The sequence below is a fragment of the Mustelus asterias genome, chromosome 12, assembly GCF_964213995.1.
Source record: "Mustelus asterias chromosome 12, sMusAst1.hap1.1, whole genome shotgun sequence".
Classification (NCBI taxonomy): domain Eukaryota; kingdom Metazoa; phylum Chordata; class Chondrichthyes; order Carcharhiniformes; family Triakidae; genus Mustelus; species Mustelus asterias.
Window position 1 is genome coordinate 90856503 of NC_135812.1, and position 25411 is coordinate 90881913.

The following is a 25411-nucleotide window of genomic DNA, read 5'->3' on the forward strand; positions in this document are numbered from 1 at the left end:
AAATAAACTTTTCCTTGTCACTGAAAACTAACATGTAGAAACAGCAAGCAATTAAGAAGGCAAATGGTATGTTGGCCTTTATGACAAGAGGATTTGAGTATAGGAGTAAAAGAGCCTTGGTGAGATCACGCCCAGAGTATTGTGTGTAATTTTGGTCTCCTTACTTAAGGAAAAATATAGAAGAAGTACAATGAATGTTCACTAAACCAATTCCTGGGATAGAGAGATTGTCTTACAAGGAAAGATTAAATAGACTGGGCATTTATTCTCTAAAGTTTAGAAGAATGAAACATTATCTCATTCAAACATACAAAATTCTTAGAGATCAACAGGGGGGAGTCTCGAACCAGCGGACGCAGTCTGAGAATAAGGGACAGGCCATTTAGGACTTCGATGAGGAGGAGTTTCATCACTCAGAGAATGGTGAACTTTTGGAATTATCCATGTCAGAAGCCTGTGGAAGTTCAATCATTGAATACGTTCAAGACTGAGATCCATAGATACCTACTTTTTTAAAAACATCACGAAATATGGGTATAGTTCGGGAAAACTTGTGTTAAATAGAAGATCAGCCATAAACGCATTGAATGACAGAGCAGGCTCAAAGGGCTTAATTGCCTACTTCTGCTCCTGTTGCTTATGTTCCAGGTGGGTGGTATGTGACAATACAGCTATTTATCTTTTAACTTCCCAAGGGGATCCAGGAGATCTGTGACATTTCAACGATAAGATGTCTGCAAAGTGCCATATTGATCAGACATAAACAGCTGAATGCAAAGGCAAGCTTGATAGGCTATATCTGACAAGAGGGATACCGTCTTGGATGGTGGAAAGGTGGCATCCCACACAGATAGTAATAAGGCCTTCAATATTTCATGAATTTATATAACTGTTATCAGCTAAGGATCGATTAAAGGATCAATCAGGTGTGTAAATGTTACGTTATTGATAAAGAACATGAATGGAAGATTAGGTAATGCTGAAACATGACATGATTAAATGTATGAAGAATGCGTGCTGGAGGAGATGTATCAGAATTCAGTGAGGCTTGATCAACCATCATAATCTTCAAGCTCAAAACTACTAATGGTAATGTTATATCCCAGTTTCCTTCATCCCACTGGCTGGGTCATCCTGCTCCCTGAATGTTTCTGCTCTTCTATTTCTCTCTTCTCCTTTAAGACATTCCTTAAAACTAACTTTTTTAACAAGGTTTTTAGTTACCCAATCTAATATTTCAATCTGCATCTTGGCTTCCTTTTTGTCTGATTATGTCTCTGTAAATTATCTTGGAATGTTCTTCTCTAATTATTGAAAGTGTTACTGTGTATGAAATAGAAGTGCTTCCTTCATTTCAATTGCCTCGTTCAGTTATGTGTAGAAGAGAACTAGCTAGAACTGGTCCAATTATGTGTATTTGCCTAATTTGAATCCAACATGGCATGTGAAATAAATATCAGGAGTCTGTCTCACCATTTGCATTTCTACATATAAGGCAAAAACAAATACATTTAAACATCTTGCAGGGAAACTTCTTCTTTAACCGGTAAGCCACTAATTTCAATGAGAGTTTTGTTTTGATTGTGTAACCGTAGAAAATGAATAAATAAACCATTAACCTGACTGCGTGCTCCCTATTTGTTGTGGCTTACTTATACTTGCAAAATAATCCTTTTTTTTTCTTTGCAGAAACTCATGAGCAAAGGTATTTTTCAAGTTCCACTTGAATCTGGGCAAGAGACTGTTTTAAAGAATCGCTCCTGTGTCAAAACCCCACCCAGCAACCAGGCTCCATGTGTGCTTTTTCATTCTCCAAGTATTAGAGACAGAACAGCATGGTCACTAATTACTGACCTGAATTTGTTTTAATCTGTAAAGAAAACTTTTTGGGACACCAAATTAGTGTTTATGGAAATGTAACTTCCCTTCATCACTTAAACACTGTGGACACAATGGTAAACACAGCATGGTTACTAAAGGAAACGGAATTCTGTTGAAGTTGAAAATAATTACATAATGCAATGCTGAAAAGAGATGTGCCCATTTAAAACCAATATAAAATATATAATTAATTTTTAAGAGTGTTTTTTCAGTTTTGGATGTCATGCTTGCTAACACTTCCTCTATATGGAAAATGCTTAGTGTTTGGATTGCAAATAATAGGCAAGCCAAAAGATCTGTAGTCAAGAGTTATATCTAACAAACAATTTTCTGATGAATAAGTTTCCATTACTGCTGTTTGTACATAACTAATATTGTTGGAGAACTGTAATTCAAATGTTGCTGAATGCCAAATCACTGCATTAAAATTTATATTATTTGATTACACATGTTGCATTAAAAGCGCTTTTTACTGCACTTATTTATTCCCTGAGCTCCAGGATTAGCTTGTCCAATAGCTTTGAAAGGTGGTTTTTCAGAGTTCCTAGAAGCACTTCATCGGAAGCCATGTTAATGAAAAAACATTTAAAGAGTAAATTGCTTTTTCATTTAAGTGAGCATGTACTTATCAAACTGCTGACAAAAGCTAAAAATGGAGATTTCTCAAGTTTCTATGTGAAGTGCTCTGCCTGCTAACATCATGAGGGAAAAGTGTTTCCTCTGCAGAATATTAAGATGTAAATGCATTTTGTTAATTTTCCCAGAATTGACCTGTTTAAAGGGTTTTTGAATGCACAATTATTATCCCTCGTAAATGTTTTATACAGTGCCGCTGCTGGTTAAAGACAGGCAGAGATCTTGTACAGAAGCCCCCTCCCTTGATATGGCATTACAAAGTGTTTTCTTTTAATGAGAAGGGCAACCCACAGTCTCCATTATTATTCACGATATTGTTGGAGCAAAATTTCATGATTTCACAGCTGGCAAAATAGCAACTGGAAAGATATTCTTCCCACATAATGCAATTCAGTGGATTTATTTCTCTTTTGAGTCCATCATTTACATAGATTTTTCTAAAAATTAGTATTAAGTCTGCAAAAAAATGATGGCACAATCGATAATCATTATGCATCTCAGATGTGGAGTGTGCTAACAGGAAACATTCACAATAAAAATTGCTACTGTCACAAAAACAGCATAAATTCTCTCCTAAATAACTGATGACAGAGAGTGATTAAAGGTTCTAATCTTATTTCAGAGTTTAGATGACCATGACAAACTGCTTACTTATTCCTTCTGGGTTGGAACTCCTTGATTAATATACCACCTTGGAACAAAAGGCCAGACACAATATAAAAAGATTTATTTGATTTTATTTATTATTGTCACATGTATTGGGATACACTGAAAAGTATTGTTTCTTGAGTGCTGTACAGGCAAAACATGATGTGGAGATGCCGGCGTTGGACTGGGGTAAACACAGTAAGAAGTTTAACAACACCAGGTTAAAGTCCTTTAACCTGGTGTTGTTAAACTTCTTACCAGGCAAAACATACCATTCATAGAGTACATAGGGGAGAAGTAAAGGATAGGATGTAGAATATAATGTTGCAGTTACAGATTGGGTGAAGAGAAAGATCAGCTTAATATATGATAGGACCATTCAAAAGTCTAATGGCAGCAGGGAAGAAATTGTTCTTGAGTCGGTTGGTATGTATTCTCAGACTTTTGTATCTTTTTCCCTGATCTCTTTTCATTGTTGTTGGTATCCTACCCATGGTGCCTTGGCTCTTCATCTTGGTTTCATTCAAAAAGTGTTATAAAACTCCTGGACTTCATTCTTAAATATTTTGTTGAGGTATTGTCATTGTTCTGGGACAAGTCCAAAGGTTTTGAAGAGTCAGGCATTCTACATTCTAAATAAGTTATCATCACTCATGCCTAAGCCATGGCGATCAGGTTTATTCTGAAATGACTCCAGAAGATACAGTAAGTGAAAGATTTCATTATCTTGGGACTGCCCTCTCAGTCAGTGTGCTCCTTTTCCACATTAATCTCTTACTCATTCATCATCCAGCTCTTTCTACATTAATTTATTGGAGGCTGCACTCTGATTAATTTCACTCCAATTACATATCCTCGGTACACGCAACCATGATTCGTCTCACCATCCGACTGGTGAATCACCTCTGCTGTGCTCGCTGGGGGAATATTGTTTTAATCTATTCTGTAAAGTTATGTTCGGGTAGATTTTTAATTACTGTCTGGGTATGAAACTGGTGTTGCCGATTGGTCACCTATTATAGAAAGCACCTGATTTTTATGAGAGGTCACACAGCACCAGGTTATAGTCCAACAGGTTTATTTGAAAACACAAGCTTTCGAGGAGTGCTGTTCCTTCATCAGGTGACTTCACTGTTGGACTATAACCTGGTGTCGTGTGATCTCACATCTTGCCCACCCCAGTCCAATACCGATATCTCCACATCATGATTTTGATATGCCTCAAGTTAACTCAAGTTAAAATAGACATCAGACATTGTCAAATGATACTGAGTTCTGATGGGTCTGGGAATGTAAAGACAAATATGAAATAAAATCTCGAAATAATCCTGAAATCTCTGATTTGGCAAGCAATGAAATGACAATGACATTATATATATATTTAAATTTAAATGTGAGAGGAAAGCATTGTGTACAGATTAGGAATGCTCATGTCCAGTTACCTCTCCTCATCCGCCATCTTCCCTGTTGCTAAGAAACAACAACAACAACAACCCCGGCCGCAGCCGGAGTCTGGTGGCGGACTGTACCACTGTCTGGGGAGGGGGGTTTTGAGCACGTAGTGTTCGGGGTGTTAATGCTGGTAGTGGAGAGGGGGGAGTTACTCCTCCCCCTGCCGGGCTGTGAACCGGACCTGAGGGAGGCTGCAGCCGCCATGTTATTTAGCTTTTGTCGACGAATTATTTATTTCATTCCTGGTTGCCAATTAGGATTGGCTTCTCTCTTTTGCACACACACGAAATGACTCGGAACTTGTTCTTGTTTTGTTAATGTTTTCCAGGGGGTGGGTCCCGGAATAGCTGCAAAAGGTTGGAGTGTAGCTGGGTGCAGCTCCACAGATGGGGACAGACCTGCAGCACTTTCCATTTTTACCAAACCCCAGAATCAGCAGCACCGAGACTACACGGGGTGGAGCAGGAGGAGGCCATTCAGCCCGTTCCGCAATTCGATACCTGACTCCCTTGAACCCATAACCTTTAATCCCACTAACAAGAATCTTATCTCAGCGTTTAGTTTTTGAGAGGGTAAGCGCTATCATTTCTTGTTTCAAACTGATGGATTTTAATTTTGAAGGTACTTAATGTTGTGGACCAGTCAAATGATTATAAGGTGCTTCCCAGCAACACGAATCAGAAGAGACTTTATAGTCCCGTTGACCTGGGGTGGGTGAGAGCAGTCAGGGAACAAACAAAAGCAATGGCAATTGACAGGCAGAAAATGCTGGAGGAACTCAGCAGATCTGACAGCATCTGTGGAGAGAGAATAGAGTAAGAAGTTTAACAACACCAGGTTAAAGTCCCACAGGTTTATTTGGTAGCAAAAGCCACACAAGCTTTTTGTGGCTTTTGTTACCAAATAAACCTGTTGGACTTTAACCTGGTGTTGTTAAACTTCTTACTGTGTTTACCCCAGTCCAACGTGGGCATCTCCACATCAGAGAGAATAGAGCCAATGTTTCGCGTCTGGATGACTTCTCCACAGATGCTGTCAGACCTGTTGAGTTTCTCCTGCATTTTCAATTTTTGTTAGAGATTCCAGCATGCGCAGTAATTTGCCTTTATGCAATTGACAGACATGCTGGCAAACTAAATTTGTTACATTCTTTCCCGTGTATGTCTCTTGTATTTTTAAAAACCTAATTTTATACCCTTAGGTTCAGTAACTTTGCAGAACCTCACCAAATGGGCATTTTATTATGTGTGTTCCTGGAGTAGATGTTAGCAAGACCATTTGACCTGAATTTGGAGCAGAAAGGCTGATGCAGTAGACAACTGGGTTCAGAGTGGGTGCCTGTACAGACATGGGTGAACACAACTTAAGGAAGATGCAAAGAAAATTAAATGTGCCAACACAATCCTTCAAAATTAAGCAAAAAGACTGACTTTTAAACTGAGGTTGTAGGAATGTCCCAGCCTTCTTTTGAAATGTTCTCGATCGGCAGGCTGTGCATCAGAACCTTTATACACCACAAGATCCCACAAACAGCAAATCAGAAAACAATGGGTTTTTTTTTTCTGATAGTATTAGTTGGCAAAGTGTTGGTAAAGGTACCAAGGGAAACTACCTGCCCCTCTTGGTGCCATGGGATCTTTTACATATTATCTCGGCAAACAGAGTGTGCCTTCAATTTAACATCTAAACCAAAAGAGGGTCTGACAATGTAGCATTTCTTAAATTCTGCACTGTCAATATGGATTATGTGCTCAGGTCACTGGTGGGATTTGAACCCAGAGCTTCTTATATGGAGGTGATACTAAAGTGAGTGATTTAGGAAGTGGTGAGTAAGAGTCTGTGGTGAAATACATGTAACTTTAATGAGAAGTTGATGATCTGTTCAAAATATTCCAATAATTGTAAGATTGCACTTGATCATCTGAAGAAAATTGACCACACTATAGATTACATAAAATCCACATCACAGAAGCAGGCCATTTGGCTCATTTGGGCTGTGCTGGTGTCCACACTCAGCCAGTGTTCTCTCACTCTATATAAAAGCAAATTACTGTGGGATGCTGGAATCTGAAACCAAAAGAGAAAATGCTGGAAAATCTCAGTAGGTCCGGCAGCATTTGTAGGCAGAAAAAAGAGCTGATGTTTTGAGTCCAGATGACCCTTTGTCAAAGCTATAGCTTTGACCACACTATAGAAGCTTTGTCAAAGCAGTAGCTTTGACAAAGGGTCATCTGGACTCAAAACATCAGCTCTTTTTTCTGCCTACAAATGCTGCCGGAGCAGAAAGGCTGATGCAGTAGACAACTGGGTTTAGAGTGGGTGCCTGTACAGACATGGGTGAGCACAACTTAAGGAAGATGCAAAGAAAATTAAATGTGCCAACACAATCCTTCAAAATTAAGCAAAAAGACTGACTTTTAAACTGAGGTTGTAGGAATGTCCCAGCCTTCTTTTGAAATGTTCTCGATCGGCAGGCTGTGCATCAGAACCTTTATACACCACAAGATCCCACAAACAGCAAATCAGAAAACAATGGGGGGTTTTTTTCTGATAGTATTAGTTGGCAAAGTGTTGGTAAAGGTACCAAGGGAAACTACCTGCCCCTCTTTGTCAAAGCAGTAGCTTTGACAAAGGCTCATCTGGACTCAACATCAGCTCTCCTTTCTCTCCTTACAGAAGCTGCCAGACTGGCTGAGATTTTCCAGCATTTTTTCTCTTGGTTCCTCTCACCTACTTACCTTTTCCCAGGTTACTCATTTCTCTCTCTTCCTTTCTCCTTCATGTACACTTCAAACTACCACTTAAGTACATCAACACTATTTCAACCCTTCCAACATGACAGCAAGTTCTACATTTCTCATCACTCTCTGCAGATATTCTTCCTAACTTTCTTTGATTGGTTAGTGGCTGTCATATATTTACACTCTCCAATTTTGGACTGGCCCACAAATGACAGTGGTTTTTCCCCACATAGAAACCTCTTCATAAGTTTAAAGATTCTGCAGAGAAAAGAGCTGCAGCTTGCGCAATCTTTCTTGATAGCTACATCCTCTACATCACAGTAACATCCTTGTAAATCTTTTGTGCATTTTCCCTAATGCTTTAATAATATTTTAATTATTTAGAGCACTGCATGCACAATAGTTCCAATTGTGGCCGAACCAAGGTTCTATATACATGTCACATTTCCTCTCAGCCTCTGTATTTTATTCCCCGAGAAATGAATCCTAGAAACTTATGGCCTTATCAACCTGCATTGCTACTTTTAGTGCTTTGTGTTTCTGCATTCTCAGATCTCTTTGCTTTATTGAGTTTCTTATTTTCTGAGGAACAAATCAACAACTTCATGATTTGCTATATAGAATTTTATCTGTCATGTATACGTCCACTCTGCAAGCCTGATTATGTCTAACTATATCCTGTAAGCATTCTGTTTTAATGTGAAGTGGCTTGTTTGTTAACATTCTGATGCATTAGTAGCACAAATTATGGCCTCCATTTTTTAAGCAATACTTTTTCTCCTCTATCCTTTAGGTGGACAAACTAAACCACAGCTTCAAGATCATCTGCTTTTTCATCATGTTTCCACCACATTACGAAGCAAATAAATGGGCTTTTGCTTCAGCAAGTGAAGGAATGGAGTTCATGGGACTTTCATCTGTGGCTAAACCAAGGATACAGGCAATTACTGCACTTAAATATGGAGCAATCCTCCTTGCTATTATTCTAGTTGGTGTGATGACTTACCATAGTTATTCGACACCAGGGTCTCTGATCATTTCTACATCTGTTAACATGGGGAAATCTAAACTAGACCTATTGTGGCAATGTGCAAATTATAAAAACAGAACAGAGACCTTGAGAACATTGAGCAAGCTATCATTGAATAAGAATCGACCCCATGCCTCTCAGTGTGATATTGATACTAATAGTAGGTTTGATTGTGCTTTCAATGAGCTGATTGACATGAAGAAATGTCGGGCTCGTGGCTGCTGCTGGAATCCAATGGCCAATGTGTCTTCCCCGCTTTGTTTTTTACCATTAAATTATCCTTCTTACAACATAGATGATCTTTCTCCAACCAGTACTGGCTACACAGCTACACTAAGTCGCACTGAGAAGACATTGTTCCTGAATGACATAATGATGCTTCAGTTGAATGTAATATACGAGACAGCAGGCAGACTTCATTTTACCGTAAGTAACAGCAATTGAAAAGCTAATTTTAGTGAAATCATAAAGAAGGTTGTAGACTGCCAAATGTGATGATAACAATGCTGTTACAGCCATTATTAATCTCTAAATTTCCAGTTAATATTTGAAATAATTATATTTGACCTTCACAGTTAAAGTCTCTTGATATATTAAAGTAATATAAATGGATTCAATTTTTTTTTCAGAACAAATTTTAGCATTTCTGTTTATCAGATGTCTTCCCTAAGTGCAATATTTTACTTCCAAAGGACTGGCAACTGGATCACCCACGTTTCTGGTAGTATCCTTCCACAGCTATACTTGAGAGTTAACACATTCCAGTCATAGTGTGCCCAAGAGCCACCTGTTTCATTACTGGAATATTAGAATTTCTCATGGCCATGGCTAAACTGCTGAAATTTTAGAATTGCAGAGACAAATGAAGAGAATATGTCTTTCAGATATGCAAAACATTTATGCTGCTATTCATCACAAAGAGTGAGGAATGTGGCTCAGTAAATAAATCTTATCTATTAATATATTTTTGTTCTGTTCACAAGAAACTGAAACTTTGACTGCAGTTTTCAGGAGCACCTGTCCAAATTGCATGCAATTGATAGAATGGTGTGGAATTAGTAAATGTTTCTTCCTTATCCTCTCGATCCAAGTGCAGGTTTGACATAGTTGATCACAGTGTCTTTCTCTGGACCCTCTATCGAGCAACAGTTCAGGATTAACATGGGGTTGGAGTATAAGAGCCGTGTGGTTATGCTGCAACTGTACAGGACCTTGGTGAGACCACATTTGGAATATTGTGTGCAGTTCTGGTCACCTCACTATAAGAAGGATGTGGAAGCGCTGGAAAGAGTGCAGAGGAGATTTATCAGGATGCTGCCTGGTTTGGAGGGTAGGGCTTATGAGGAAAGGTTGAGGGAGCTCGGGCTGTTCTCCCTGGAGCGGAGGAGGCTGAGGGGAGACTTAATAGAGGTTTATAAAATGATGAAGGGGATAGATAGAGTGAACGTTCAAAGACTATTTCCTCGGATGGATGGAGCTATTACAAGGGGGCATAACTATAGGGTTCGTGGTGGGAGATACAGGAAGGATATCAGAGGTAGGTTCTTTACGCAGAGAGTGGTTGGGGTGTGGAATGGACTGCCTGCAGTGATAGTGGAGTCAGACACTTTAGGAACATTTAAGCGGTTATTGGATAGGCACGTGGAGCACACCAGGATGATAGGGAGTGGGATAGCTTGATCTTGGTTTCAGATAAAGCTCGGCACAACATCGTGAGCCGAAGGGCCTGTTCTGTGCTGTACTGTTCTATGTTCTATTAAGCCAATGTTCATAACCTTGGTGTCACATACAACCCCAAGATGAGTTCCAGCCTCATTCGTGTCATCGCCTTTAGGCGCTCAGTAACAGCAACTTCCTTCACCCCTGTCTTGGCTCAGCTGCTGCTGAAACTTTCATTTATGCCTTTGATATCACCAGATTGACTACTGCTACACATACCTGACTGGTCTCCCACATTCTACCTTCTATAACTGAAGGTCATCTAAAAGTCAGCTGTCTGTGTCTTAATACATGCCCAGTTCCATTCCCTTATCACTCCAGGCCAAGCAATATCTTGATTTTCAAATTCTGATTCTTGTTTTCAAGGCCCTCCATGGCCTTGCCCCTCCCTATCTCTGTAACCTCCTCCACAACCCTGCGAGATATCTGCACTCCTCTATTTCTGGCCTCTTATGAATCCCTGATTTTAATCTCCAACATTGGTGACCATGCCTTCGGTTTCCTAGGCCTCTTACTCTGGAATAGCCTCCCTATTCCTCTCTATCTTACTTTCCTCTTTTAGGACACTTCTTAAAACCTATCTTTTTGATCAAGCTTCTTTTCAACTGACCTAATATCCCCTTTTTGTGGATCCATGTATTACTTTGTTCTATAATGCTCCTGTGAAGTACCTGAGGGAATTTTATTATGTTAAAAGTGCAAAATAAATATAAATCGTTGTTTCCTTCAGATGGTTGCATTGTCTCTTGATCACTTGTGCTGGATTGGAAAATTCACTCCTTAAATTCTGAAGTTAGTCAACAGAATTGATCCCCAAATCTCATATATTTTTGCCGTTTCCAAGATTGATTATGTAATTTTATGTAGTTGATGGTAAGAAAATAAAAGTTGTTCTAAGGGGTTTATAGTTGTCTTGGTAAATATTAGAATTAAGGAATAGTTTTAAGTGGGTTTAATTTAATGTTCCTGTGTCTAGAACTGTGTCTACAGTTAGATTCATGCTGGACAAAGGTGTTTTTATATGTGGGGATTGGTGAAGTTCCAATTAGGTTTCTATTGTGCTGAGAGAGGGCTACGGCATGAAGAATGAATGGGCCAGCAGAGGCATGCAGACATTGCTTAGCAACTGGAGGCCCTTGTAACATTAAAAAGTGCTTTCCTTTGTTCTTAGTTTTAACTGGAAGCCAGAGCAGTTAGAGATGGGTCACTGAGGCGTGAACAGCTCTCAACTCTGTCTGTAGAAGCTGTGATGTGGAGATGCCAGCGTTGGACAGGGGTAAGCACAGTAAGAAGTCTCACAACACCAGGTTATTTGGTAGCACAAGCCACAAGCTTTCAGAGCACTGCTCCTTCATCAGGTGAGTGGTGCGCCGCAGCGAAAAACTGCACCGACCTCCTCAGAAGACAAACACGGGAAACGGTGGACAGAAGGTGGACACCTTCGTCGTCCAGTACTTCCCCAGCGCGGAGAAGCTACGACATCTTCTCCGGAGCCTTCAACGTGGCATCGATGAAGACGAACATCCCGCCAAGGCCATCCCCACACCCCCACCTCTTGCCTTCAAACAACTGCACAACCTCAAACAGACCATTGTCTGCAGCAAACTACCCAGCCTTCAGGAGAACAGTGACCACGACACCACACAACCATGCCACAGCAATCTCTGCAAGACATGCCGGATCATCGACACAGATGCCATTATCTCACGTGAGAACACATCCACCAGGTACAGAGTACATACTCTTGCAACTCGGCCAACGTTGTCTACCTGATACGCTGCAGGAAAGGATGTCCCGAGGCATGGTACATTAGGGAGACCATGCAGATGCTACGAGGACAGATGAATGAACACCGCTTGACAATCACCAGGCAGGAATGTTCTCTTCCTGTTCGTGAACACTTCAGCAATCACAGGCATTCAGCCTCTGATCTTCGGGTAAGTGTTCTCCAAGGCGGCCTTCACAACACACGACAACGCAGAATCGCTGAGTAGAAACTGATAGTCAAGTTCCGCACACATGGGGACAGCCTCAACTGGGATCTTGGGTTAGTGTCACACTATCTGTAACCCCAACGACTTGCCTGGGCTTGCAAAATCTCACTAACTGTCCTGGCTGGAGACAATACACACCTCTTTAACCTGTGCTTAACCCTCTCTCCACTCACATTGTCTGTACCTTTAAGACTTGATTACCTGTAAAGACTTGCATACCAGCCATTATTTTGTAAATTGAGTTTGTCTTTATATGCCCTGTTTGTGAACAGAACTCCCACTCATCTGATGAAGGAGCAGCGCTCTGAAAACTTGTGGCTTGTGCTACCAAATAAACCTGTTGGACTTTAACCTGGTGTTGTGAGACTCTTACTGTAGAAGCTGGACAGGGCAAGGGAGTTGCAAGGATGCAAACTTCCGAAGGAATAATGTATAATCCAGATAGCCAGGGAATTGGGACAGAAAGACTGTTTAAGAAGAAATTCAAGGAAGAGTAAACAAAGTGTTTTGAATTAAAGCGATAATTACAGTAACTAGAGGTAGATCAAACATCATGTTGAGAAGAGCCTGGGAATTGAGCTTTAAAGCAATTATGAACCATTTGTACAGCAGCCAAGGCAAAGAAATCCTAAAGGGGTTGGTGTAAAATCCTGGACTGGATTTGTTGTTAAAAGTGGAACAAAAGCTTTGTTTAAGAGTGTCATTTGAAAATCTTGGACTAGATTTCGGAATGCTAACCACTAAGGGAATGCATTATTATGAGAAGATTTTAAAGTGTGTTTTTGGGAGTGGAGTTTGGACACACTCATGACAATCACATGGGGGGATTTTGAGGAGAAATCCACAGATGCTAAAATGGGTTCAGAGTGGAGTGAGTATATTTGACCACAGCCAATCTTGTGTGCTTAAAAGACCATTTAAGATGTACTTTGTAATCCATGTTAATCTTAAAATCTGTGCATAATTGTTAAACTAAGGGGTGTGTAAAGGAGTATTGTATAATAATCTAACTTGTCATGTTTAATAATTGTTTTTTCTTTTGTTAAAATTAGTTAGTGTTCCTGTGACTCTCTTCCTCCATGTTTTATTTAAAAAAATAAAAGTTACAGACTTCCAAGTCAGGGTTCCATTCTGGGTCCTCCTGACAATTTATAACATCAACTGGGATTATACCAAAAGTTAAACAAATAAGACCATAAGACATAGGAGCAGAATTAGGCCATTCAATCATGGTTGATATTTTTCTCATCCCCATTTTCTTGCCTTTTCCCCATAACCCCTGATCTCTTTATTAATCAAGAACCTATCAATCTCTGTCTTAAAGACACTCAATGACCTGGCCTCCACAGCCTTCTGTGGCAAAGAGTTCCACAGATTCACCACTCTCTGGCTGAAGAAATTCCTCCTCATCTCTGTTTTAAAGAATCGTCCCTTTAGCCTGAAGTTGAGCCCTCTGATTCTAGTTTTTCCTATTCGTGGAAACATCCTCTCCACATCCACTCTATCCAGGCCTTGCAGTATCCTGTAAGTTTCAATAAGATCCCCCCTCATCCTTCTAAACTCCAACGAGTACAGACCCAGAGTCGTCAACCGTTCCTTATACGACAAGCTCTTCATTCCAGGGATCATTCTTGTGAATCTCTTCTGGACCCTTTCCAAGGCCAGCACATCCTTCCTTAGATATGGGGCCCAAAACTGCTCACAATACTTCAAATGGGGTCTGACCAGAGCCTTATACAGCCTCAGAAGTACATCCCTGCTCTTGTATTCTAGCCCTCTCGACCATGAATTTGAACAGTGCATTTGCCTTCCTAACTGCCGACTGAACCTGCACGTTAATCTTAAGGGAATCTTGAACAAGGACTCCCAAGTCCCATTGTGTTCCTGATTTCCTAAGCATTTTCCCATTTAGAAAATAGACTATGCCTCCATTCCTCCTCCCAAAGTGCATAACCTCACACTTTTCCACATTGTATTCCATCTGCCACTTCTTTGCCCACTCTCCTAACCTGTCCAAGTCCTTCTGCAGCCCCGCTGCTTCCTCAATACTGTCTGTCCCTCTACATATCTTTGTATCATCTGCAAACTTAGCAACAGTGCCTTCAGTTCCTTCTTCCAAATCGTTAATGTATATTGTGAAAAGTTGTGGTCCCAGCACCGACCTCTGAGGTACACCACTAGTCACAGGCTGTCATCCAGAAAAAGACCGCCTTATCCCCATTCTCTGCCTTCTGCCAGTCAGCCAATCCTCTATCCATGTCAGGATCTTACCCTTAACACCATGGGCTCTTAACTTATTTAACAGTCTCCTATGCGGCATCTTATCAAAGACCTTCTGGAAATCTAAATAAATCACGTGCACTGGTTCTCCTTTATCTAACTTGTTACCTCCTCAAAAAACTCTAACAGATTTGTCAGACGTGACCTCCCCTTGACAAAGCCGTGCTGACTCAGTCCTATTTTATCATGCACTTCCAAGTACTCCGCGATCTCATCTTTAATAATGGACTCTATGACTGAAGTCAGGCTAACCGGCCTATAATTTCCTGTCTGCTGCCTCCCTCCCTTCGTAAAATAATTATTGGAAACCAAAGAAATTCAGGGTCAATAATAACACCTGTGAATATGTTTAATGTAAGATTCATTTAGCAGATATCTTTTTCTCACTCCAGTAAACCTTATTTTTCTGTCTTTCAGCTTAAGGATCCAAGGATCAAACGGTATGAGGTTCCTATTGATGTTCCTAAGGTCACTGAGAAAGCTTCAATTCAACTCTACACTGTTAAATTTTCATCCAGACCCTTTGGCATAATTATACAGAGGAAATCAAATGGCCTTGTTCTGTAAGTGTGATTAGTCTTGGTATCTCCTACTATGGTAATCTTCACTCGTAGAATTTACATTTCACTCAAAAAACTTAGAATATAGCAAAACAGGAGCTAAATGGTCCTGGCAGAATTAGGCATTGATGCACAGATTAGTGGTAAGTGTTGCTCGTGTTGTTGAAGACTAATTTTGATGATGGTTATATGTAGAGCAATATGTGGGCAGTTTTCCACATTACCAGGTAAATGCTAATGTTGTAGCTGCATTGGGACAGCTTGGTAACAGTTTTGTGGAGATGCCGGCGTTGGACTGGGGTAAACACAGTAACAGTTTTGGGACAGCTTGGCCAGAGGTACAGTTATTTCACAGGTCTTCAGCGTTGCAGCCAGGGTTTTGTTGAGTCCATGGTCTTTCCTGTGACCAGTGGTTTCTTGATGTCATGTGGAATAAATCAAATTAGTTGAAGAGTCACTTGCTAGGCTCTTCACAGGGGAGAAATAAGGACAGCAAGTTCCATTCCCTGAAGGACATTTGTGAACCAGTTTGTTTTTCATGACAGTCCAACCAGCTCTTCCAGATTTAATCATTTTAACGGAATTCCAATTCTGAAACTTGCTGTGGGATTTAAACTCACTTTCTTTGGACTATTAGTCCAACAGTCTGGATTACTAATCCAGTAATTTGCCACTATGTCTGAACAACTTCTTGAATCATTGGTACCCTAATTGCAATAAAAATATCAGATTATTTTATGAGCAGGGGCAATGAACTGTGATAATTTTACATGTGACATAAATCTTTAGAAATAAACCTATAGAATAATATAAATTGATTGTAACATAGTGTATATCAATCTGTTTTTTTCAAAATCCATTCATACTTGACAAACTAGTTATTTTGTGGAGGAAAAGAAAGATTACAATTTTAAAACATATAAGTGCATGTAAAGAAGTTGATGAGGGAAGGTAATTTTTAGCTGTTCAGTTGTTGCTGTCATTCAAACCTTATTATATTTACAAACTTACTTTAAGAAAGACTTTGACGGCCTGAACTTTGCAAGGATACTTACCGCTGAGTTCAAAGAAAGGTGCCCACAAAGATATAGTGATCTCTGTGGCAGGAATTTCCCTTGCTCTGTGGCATTTTAAATCAAGGCAATGTTTTGGCATAAAACAACAGTGATATCAACAAGTAGGTAGGCAACCAACCAATCAAATTGAAATATTCACACAATAAACCATGAAGTTAAAAGCAATTAAAACCTTTCACTTTTAATTTAAATTTTCAGTAGGCCCATGACAGTATGTGACCAGCCTGCGGTCACTTCCTGCTTGGCTGGAGACCTGATGTTGTCTTGATGTCTTCTTCTTAGTTTTCCTCTCTTTTGTGTGAGGAGGTGAACTTAAATAGGGTTTTTGTTACATTATTATCTCATTTTTAAAATGTTTTTTCTATCACCTCAGCAGTTCTTTGTGTTTCAATTTTAACAGGATTAGACAGGCTAGATACAAAGAACAATACAGCACAGGAACAGGCCCTTTGGCCCTCCAAGCCCGCGCCGCTCCCTGGTCCAAACTAGACCATTCTTTTGTATCCCTCCATTCCCACTCCGTTCATATGGCTGTCTAGATAAGTCTTAAACGTTCCCAGTGTGTCCGCCTCCACCACCTTGCCTGGCAGCGCATTCCAGGCCCCCACCACCCTCTGTGTAAAATATGTCCTTCTGATATCTGTGTTAAACCTCCCCCCCTTCACCTTGAACCTATGACCCCTCGTGAACGTCACCACCGACCTGGGGAAAAGCTTCCCACCGTTCACCCTATCTATGCCTTTCATAATTTTATACACCTCTATTAAATCTCCCCTCATCCTTCGTCTTTCCAGGGAGAACAACCCCAGTTTACCCAATCTCTCCTCATAACTAAGCCCCTCCATACCAGGCAACATCCTGGTAAACCTCCTCTGTACTCTCTCCAAAGCCTCCACGTCCTTCTGGTAGTGTGGCGACCAGAACTGGACGCAGTATTCCAAATGCGGCCGAACCAACGTTCTATACATTTGCAACATCAGACCCCAACTTTTATACTCTATGCCCCGTCCTATAAAGGCAAGCATGCCATATGCCTTCTTCACCACCTTCTCCACCTGTGACGTCACCTTCAAGGTTCTGTGGACTTGCACACCCAGTTGTGTGACCAGTAACACAATTAATTGTGCCAGGATTCAGTAACACAATCAGTTGTCTGCCATTGTTTGACCAGATCCAGCAATTTAACAATGTCCGTCTGTTTATGTATCAAAGTCCCACCTACAATCTGCTGAGAGCAGTTGATTTATGATCAGTTTTGAACAATCCATAAATTTGCTGAACTCAGTGGCCTCCTATAAGGCCCTTTAGTTTTGAAAATCTGAGTTTACAACTTGCAACTGACTGAAATTTTGCAGCTTGAACTGAAAAAGTGCAAAACTACTTAAAATACAAGGCCACATTCCAAAATGCAGGTGAGAAACAAACAAATCACCCTCGGGAATGATTTGGGGCGGCACAGTAGCACAGTGGTTAGCACTGCTGCTTCACAGCTCCAGGGACCTGGGTTTGATTCCCGGCTTGGGTCACTGTCTGTGTGGAGTTTGCACATTCTCTTCGTGTCTGCGTGGGTTTCCTCCGGGTGCTCCGGTTTCCTCCCACAGTCCAAAGATGTGCGGGTTAGGTTGATTGGCCATGCTAAAATTGCCCCTTAGTGTCCTGAGATGCGTAGGTTAGAGAGATTAGTGGGTAAATATGTAGTGATATGGGGGTAGGGCCTGGTGGGATTGTGGTCGGTGCAGACTCGATGGGCCGAATGGCCTCTCTCTGTGCTGTAGGGTTTCTAAGATTCTAAGACTCTAAGGAGTGTGAAGAGAGATGCATTTCCTATAACCCAGACACGCAGCAAAGTTCATAACTGTCTAAGGAAGAGATATTAAAAATACATAGTACTGGATATTGACACAACGACTGCCACAGACTTACACACATAAAATCACTTGGAAATACACAATGGGTGAAGGATTGTAAGACAAGACTGCCAGCTGCTAAAGAGAGATTACAAGTGACACAGGCAGTGTCAAGAAAATCTTCAGCAGAAGAAATGAGGTGAGGGCTGCTCCTTTCTCCCTCTCTTTCTTAAGTACATAAGTACATACGAAATAGGAGCAGGAGTAGGCCATCTAGCCCCTCGTGCCTGCCCCGCCATTCAATAAGATCATGGCTGATCTGATAGTGGTTTAGTTCCACTTACCCGCCCGCTCCCCCTACCCCTTAATTCCCTTATTGATCAGAAATCTATCTACTTGTGTCTTAAACATATTTAACGAGGTAGCCTCCACTGCTTCAATGGGCAAAGAATTCCAGAGATTCACTACCCTCTGAGAGAAGAAGTTCCTCCTCAACTCTGTTCTAAACAGACTCCCCCTTATTTTAAGGCTGTGTCTTCCAGATCTTGTTTCCTTTCTAAGTGGAAAGAATCTCTCTCCCTCTACCCTGTCGAGCCCCTTCATTATCTTATATGTCTCTATAAGATTTCCCCTTAGCCTTCTAAACTCCAACGAGTACAGGCCCAATCTACTCGATCTCTCCTCATAAGCTAACCCCCTCATCTCCGGTATCAACCTGGTGAACCTTCTCTGTACTCCATCCAAGGCCAATATATCCTTTCGCAAACAAGGGGACCAAACCTGCACACAGTACTCTAGTTGCGGCCTCACCAGTACCTTGTACAATTGCAGCAAGACCTCCCTGATTTTATACTCCATCCCCTTCGCGATAAAGGCCAACATTCCATTTGCCTTCTTGATCACCTGCTGCACCTGCAAACTGAGTTTCTGCGATTGATGCACAAGGACCCCCAGGTCGCTCTGCACAGTAGCATGTTGTAATTTTTCACCATTTAAATAATAGTCCATTTTACTATTATTCCTTCCAAAGGGGATAACCTCACACTTGTCAACGTTATACTCCATCTGCCAGATCCTCACCCACTCACTTAGCCTATCCAAATCTCTCTGCAGACTTTCCGTATCCTCCACGCAATTCGCTTTCCCACTCATCTTTGTGTCATCTGCAAACTTTGTTACCCTACACTCGGTCCCCTCCTCCAGATCGTCTATGTATATGGTAAACAGTTGAGGCCCCAGCACCGATTCCTGCGATCCCACCAATTCTTGTGGAATTGGCACGTTGCTTGATTCAAGAAGCCAACTCTACCAGAAACCGACCAGTGAACCAAAATCTCTTAACAATTGCAACATCTACATCTGACTGTATTCAAGAAACCAGCTAACCTGAATTGGCCACAACCTCAAAAATCTACACTTCAAGGGCAATCAAAGTGCACTTAACCATATATTCCTTTACCTTTTTATATTTTATTGACTCCCCATATTTCTGATACCTGTATGTGTGTTTGTGTGTGTAATGACAACATGAGAGCCAAATGCTTGAAGTTGCAGTTTTGTTATTTTACTCAGGTAGCGGTTGATGAATTTGCTCATTCTTTGACTCAAGAAAACCTTGTTTGATTGGCTCTTTATTGCTCACAGCTTAAATAGTTAAATAATTCTGGTTTGGAAAAGGGCATATCCTTGTGAGAAAGAAACTTAAAACTTTGTTGTGACCAACTAAGAGATTGAATGGAGGGAAGCCAATTCATCCCTTCTCACCTGGTGGTAACATAAGATAGAGGCTAAACTGGTGATAAACAGACATTAAATAAACAATTTTTTTGGTTTTAAAAATATGTGGAATTTATAATCATTATAGAGAAACTGAACATTCCACAAATACAAAATTAACTTTTCAGGGCCGGTAAGAGTGTTTAGAAGTTGATATACAGTTCATTTGCCGTTTTAAAACTCAGTTACATGTAATTCAACAAGGTATAACTACTCCCAGAGTTTTTGCAAAGAGATTAAGAACATTAGAGTCGAAGTTCTCATTAGATCATAATTGCAAGAGCGATAGAAGTCTATGTTGGAGTGTCTACAGAGCACCCTACGAAGGAACGCAGACTCACTGACAGCACCTTTTGGGTTCTGCACATATCCAAATACCCAAGATTGCTCTCAGTTTTAACAGAACAATGGCAGTGAATGCTGACTGTTTCAGCATCATTACCACAGCAAAATCCAGGCTGATACTTTAGTATATTTTAGAATCATAGAATCTCTACAGTGCAGACGGAGGCCATTTGCCCATCAAGTCTGCACCATCTCTCCAACCACATCCCTGTACTATCCCCGTAACTCCACACATTTACCCCACTAATCCCTCGAACCTACACGTCTTTGGACACTAAGGGGCAATTAAGCATGGCTAATCCACCTAACCTGCACATCTTTGGACTTGTGCAAGTTAATCTTCATTAATGTATTTACTGTGTTGTATATATACGGCATGATTGTTGAGCTTTTTGCCTAATCCATTGAGTGCTACAAGGGTGGTTTAAAAAAAATCTGAGGATAAAATCAGAATTTTTAAAAATCAGAATTATATGTTACCACAACACAAAAGTATTTTACTAGCTCACCTTGAGGAGTAAACTATTAACATGGGCAAATTATTCAATTTCCTTTTGAAATTAAACAAGATCTTCTCTGGTTGTTTCTTTTTTTTTAATATTCTGCTAACGATACTGAAGAGACATTTTCCACTATGTTTATAATGTTGGAAATACACAACATAAGGAAAATTCCCCCAATTTCTGTAATTGACAAAATCTTTTTCCCAGTTCTCCCTGTGCAATATCCCTAACTGACAGGGTAGTGGACCTAATACCTGGTTTCTAAAATGTGGTGCTGAAATCATCCAGTTGGAGGTAGCCCTACTGAGGTTTTCTTCTCATGAGATAAAAGAAACAAGATCAACTGAGAAGTGTTCCTTCTTTACGCAGAGGGCAGTGGGTGCCTGGAGCTGCCGGGGGAGGTAGTGGAAGCAGATACGAATATGACTTTTAAGGGACGTCTTGACAAATACATGAACAGGATGGGAATAGAGGGAAGAGTAGGGGGTTTTAGTTCAGTCGGGCAGCATGTCGGTGCAGGCTTGGAGGGCCAAAGGGCCTATACCTGTGCTGTAATTTTCTTTGTTCTTTTCTTTGTTCTTTAGATTAATAATCTTTGAATTTTCAATGCCAAAATTTGCAAATGAGAAACAGCCACTCTGAGAAAGTAGAAAAGTAACTGCAGCCATGGAGATGTTCCCGTTAAGAGCCATTCAGTTTAAGAGAAAATTGGAAAGAAAGAATATCTTTTCACTGAATGAATACACATATATTTAAGGACTGAATTCAGGGATTGCTGGAAAGCTCTTCCTGAACTAATTTAAACCCAAAATAGCTTGTGGAATTCAAATTAAATTAATTAATCTAGAATCGAAAACTAGTCTCAGTAATAGAACATAGAACATTACAGCGCAGTACTTCGGCCCTCGATGTTGTGCCGACCAGTGGAACCAATCTAAAGCCCCTCTAATCTACACTATTGCAATATCATCCATATGTTTATCCAATAACCATTTGAATGCTCTTAATGTTGACGAGTCCACCACTGCTGCAGGCAGGGCATTCCACGCCCTTACTACTCTCTGAGTAAAGAACCTACCTCTAACATCTGTCCTATATCTCTCACCCCTCAATTTAAAGCTATGTCCCCTCGTGCTAGCCATCACCATCTGAGGAAAAAGGCTCTCACTATCCACCCTATCTAATCCTCTGATCATCTTGTATGCCTCTATTAAGTCACCTCTTAACCTTCTTCTCTCTAACGAAAACAACCTCAATCCCCTCAGCCTTTCCTCATATGATTTTCCCACCATACCAGGCAACATCCTGGTAAATCTCCTCTGCATCCTTTCCAACACTTCCACATCTTTCCTATAATACGGCGACCAGAACTGTACGCAATACTCCAAATGCAGCCGCACCAGAGTTTTGTACAGTTGCAGCATGACCTCCTGGCTCCGAAACTCAATCCCTCTACCAATAAAAGCTAACACACGCCTTCTTAACAACCCTATCAACCTGGGTGCCAACTTTCAGGGATCTATGCACATGGACACCCAGATCCCTCTGTTCATCCACACTACCAAGTATCTTACCATTAGCCCAGTACTCTGTATTCCTGTTACTCCTTCCAAAGTGAATCACCTCACACTTTTCCGCATTAAACTCCATTTGCCACCTCTCAGCCCAGCTCTGCAGCTTATCTATGTCCCTCTGTAACCTGCCACTTCCCTCCGCACTGTCTACAACTATCATCAGTTGTGTAAAAATCTATCTGGTTCACTAATGTCCTTTAGGGAAAGAAATCTGCCATCGATACCCAATCTGCTCCACATTAATCCAGATCCATAGCAGTGTGGTTGACTCTTAACTGTCCTCTGAAATAGGCTAACTTGCCACTCAGTTCAAGGGCAATTGGAGATGGACAACAGAAGCTGGTCTTAGAGCAACAACTACATCTCATTGAAGAATACATTTTAAAAATGTTTACATAGGATGAAGATGACCAATTAATACAGTGCATGGTGTCCATTAAAAAGGAAATTAACAAGGGACCTTTCTCTGTAGTACTGGGTCTCTAACCAAACGATAACAGAAATGTTTTTGTTTTTTTGAGACCTTGACAGACTTGGGGGTGTGTGATTTATATTTTCAGTTTCGACTTTTCATTCTGAAACAATTTGTGGCAATTCTGGAAGGATTAAATTCGTTTCAGTTCTGGAAGGAAGAAATTTTCAAGTCTAGCGTTCAGCTTATTTAGTTGTTGTTAATTAAATTAAAATTTTGAGAAAGCGTAGAAATGCAATTCTCCAGCAGCTTAAACAGCTTAGAGCCAGGCTGTTTCATTGTCATAGAATCATAGAAACCCTACAGTGCAGAAAGAGGCCATCTGGCCCATCGAGTCTGCACTGACCACAATCCCACCCACGCCCTACCCCCATATCCCTACATTTTTACCCACTAATCCCTCTAACCTACGCATCTCAGGACACTAAGGGGCAATTTTTGCATGGCCAATAACCTAACCCACACATCTTTGGACTGTGGGAGGAAACCGCAGCACCCGGAGGAAACCCACGCAGACACGAGGAGAATGTGCAAACTCCACACAGACAGTGACCCAAGCCGGGAATCGAACCCAGGTCCCGTGCCGTCAAGCTAAATGATTGTCAGAAAATGTGAACTATGAAACTTTGTACAAAAGCAGTTCTGTACAACAATCCCATGAGTCAGTATTTTAAAATGTTTTAGCCATTTTTCAGTAATTTCATTGAATAAGATGTATCCTATTTATTTTGTTACTTAGCCTGAACACAACAGTGGGGCCGTTGTTTTATGCTGATCAGTTTCTACAGATCTCCACCTCTGTGGCCTCTAAGTACATTTCAGGTTTGGGAGAACACATGACAAATCTGATCCTCAGTGTCAATTGGACTCGATTAACTCATTGGAACAGAGATCAAGCACCTCATGTAAGTTGGTTGGCTTGTTTGTTTCTTTTGCGATGTTGAGATATTCAAAATGCCAATTCTGTCTGAGAAACAAATGGCAAACCCTTTCCAAGACAGCAGGCGCTAGATGAGCCATACGTTAAAAAAATACTTATCTAGAAAGAAGTGGCTGGTTATATTTTTCCTTGTCCTTGGGTCCTGTGGAGAAGAGTGTAATTTTGACTTTGTTTTTCTCTCAGAATAGTTTTGTATTGGTGTTTGATTATATCCATAGGAATTTCTATTCTGGAACATTTCATAGAACAGTGAAAAAATATGAAACACAGTTATTGCTGTGCTTAAGGCTGTTCAAGACCGACCGAAACAGTCCATTAATGCATGAGGAACCTCCAATTGATGCCCTTATGTCTCTTACCTTGTAGTATTTGTAAGTGTCTTGCGTATGTTGTTCCATATATAAAGAAAAATCATTCTCACTGTAGTGAAACATCATATGATCAATTCCATTTTTGCCACTGAAGAAATTGGGGGGTAAGTGCTGAATACCTAGTGGCTGTGTGCGATGATACACCAGGATGGCAACTTATAACTAGTGGAGTCATAGAATCCCTACAGTGCAGAAGAGTCTGCACCAGACTCTCCACAGCGATCAAGGCTGGGGCCACAATCATTTACAATATATATTAATGACTTGGATGAGGGAAGTGAATGTACTATTGCCAAGTTTGCGGATGACTCAAAAATAGAAGGGAAGGCAAGTGGTGAGAATAACACAAAGGGTCTACAGAGGGATATAGACAGGTCAAGTGAGTGGGCAAAAACTTGGCAAATGATATATAATGTAGGAACATTTGAAGTTATGCACTTTGGTAGAAAGAATAAATTAATGAATGAATGTTATTTAAATAGAGGATGACTGAGAAAAGCTGTAGCAGGGATTTGGGGGTCCTCGTGCATTTATCACAAAGGCTATCATACAAGTTCAGCAGATAATAGGGAAGGCAATTGGAATATTGGCCTTTATTTCAAAGTGAATGGGGTTTAAAATAGAAAAGTCTTGCTAAAACTATACAAAGCACTAGTTAGACCACACCTGGAATGCTGTGGACAGTTTTGGTCCCCTTATCTAAGGAAAAATATACTGGCATTGGAGGAAGTCCAGAGAAGGTTCACTAGATTGATCCTAGGTATGGAAGGACTTTCTTATGAGGAGAGGTTGAGTAGGTTGGACATGTACCCACTGAAGTTTAGAAGAATGAGAGCAACCTCATTGAGACATATAGTATACTTGGGGCTTGACAGGGCAAATGATGAAAGGTTTTTTCCCCCCTTTTTGGAGACTCTAGCACCTGAGGGTATAATCGCAGAGTAAGAGGTTGCCCATTTAAGACAGATGAGGAGGAATTTCTTCTCTGAGGGTAGTGAATCTGTGGAATTCTTTATTGCAGAGGTCTGTAGAAGCTGGGTCGTTAAGTATATTCACGGCTGAGATAGACAGATTTTTAATCAGCAAGGGAATCAAGGGTTATAGGCATAAAGCTGGAAAGTGGAGTTGAGGATTATATGTCAGATCAGTCATGATCGCATTGAATGGTGGAGCAAACTTGATGGGCCAAATGGCTTTTGCTCCTACGCTTTATGGTCTTAAATTAAGTCACATTGTCCTATTTTAATCTTGCAACATAACCTTCATTCCACAGTCCCTTTCTATCACCAGGCTCAATTTTTCCAATATTTCTTTTGCCATCCCACCCACCACCACCCCTATCAGATGCCTTGCCCAAGTTCCAACTCATCAAAGACTCTGCATTTTCCTCCATACCAAGTCCTTCTCACCTATCAATCCTGTCGTTATTGGCCTCCATTGACTTCCCATTTCTCCAAATCTGTGATTTCAAAATCCCTCTTGGGCATGCTCCACCCTGCCTCTGCAACTTTCTCTAGTTTTGCTTACACGCACTGCTCTTCTAACTTTGACATGCCATGTATTTCT

General features: G+C 40.7%; 1 protein-coding gene across 2 annotated transcripts in view; it reads left to right on the forward strand.

The window, feature by feature from the left end:
* The first annotated feature begins 4909 nt into the window (after positions 1 to 4909).
* gaa (alpha glucosidase) overlaps positions 4910 to 25411 on the forward strand; it is a 49644-nt gene continuing 29142 nt past the window's right edge. The window contains exons 1-4 of one of the 2 annotated variants that reach the window (XM_078225590.1): positions 4910 to 5189; positions 8152 to 8814; positions 14799 to 14944; positions 23274 to 23439. In XM_078225590.1, the coding sequence (XP_078081716.1) occupies positions 8197 to 8814; positions 14799 to 14944; positions 23274 to 23439 (930 nt within the window). In that variant the 5' untranslated portion in view covers positions 4910 to 5189; positions 8152 to 8196. Of the gene's footprint in view, positions 5190 to 8151; positions 8815 to 9512; positions 9604 to 14798; positions 14945 to 23273; positions 23440 to 25411 lie in introns of those variants that run through there. The other variant, XM_078225591.1, reaches the window with a different exon arrangement.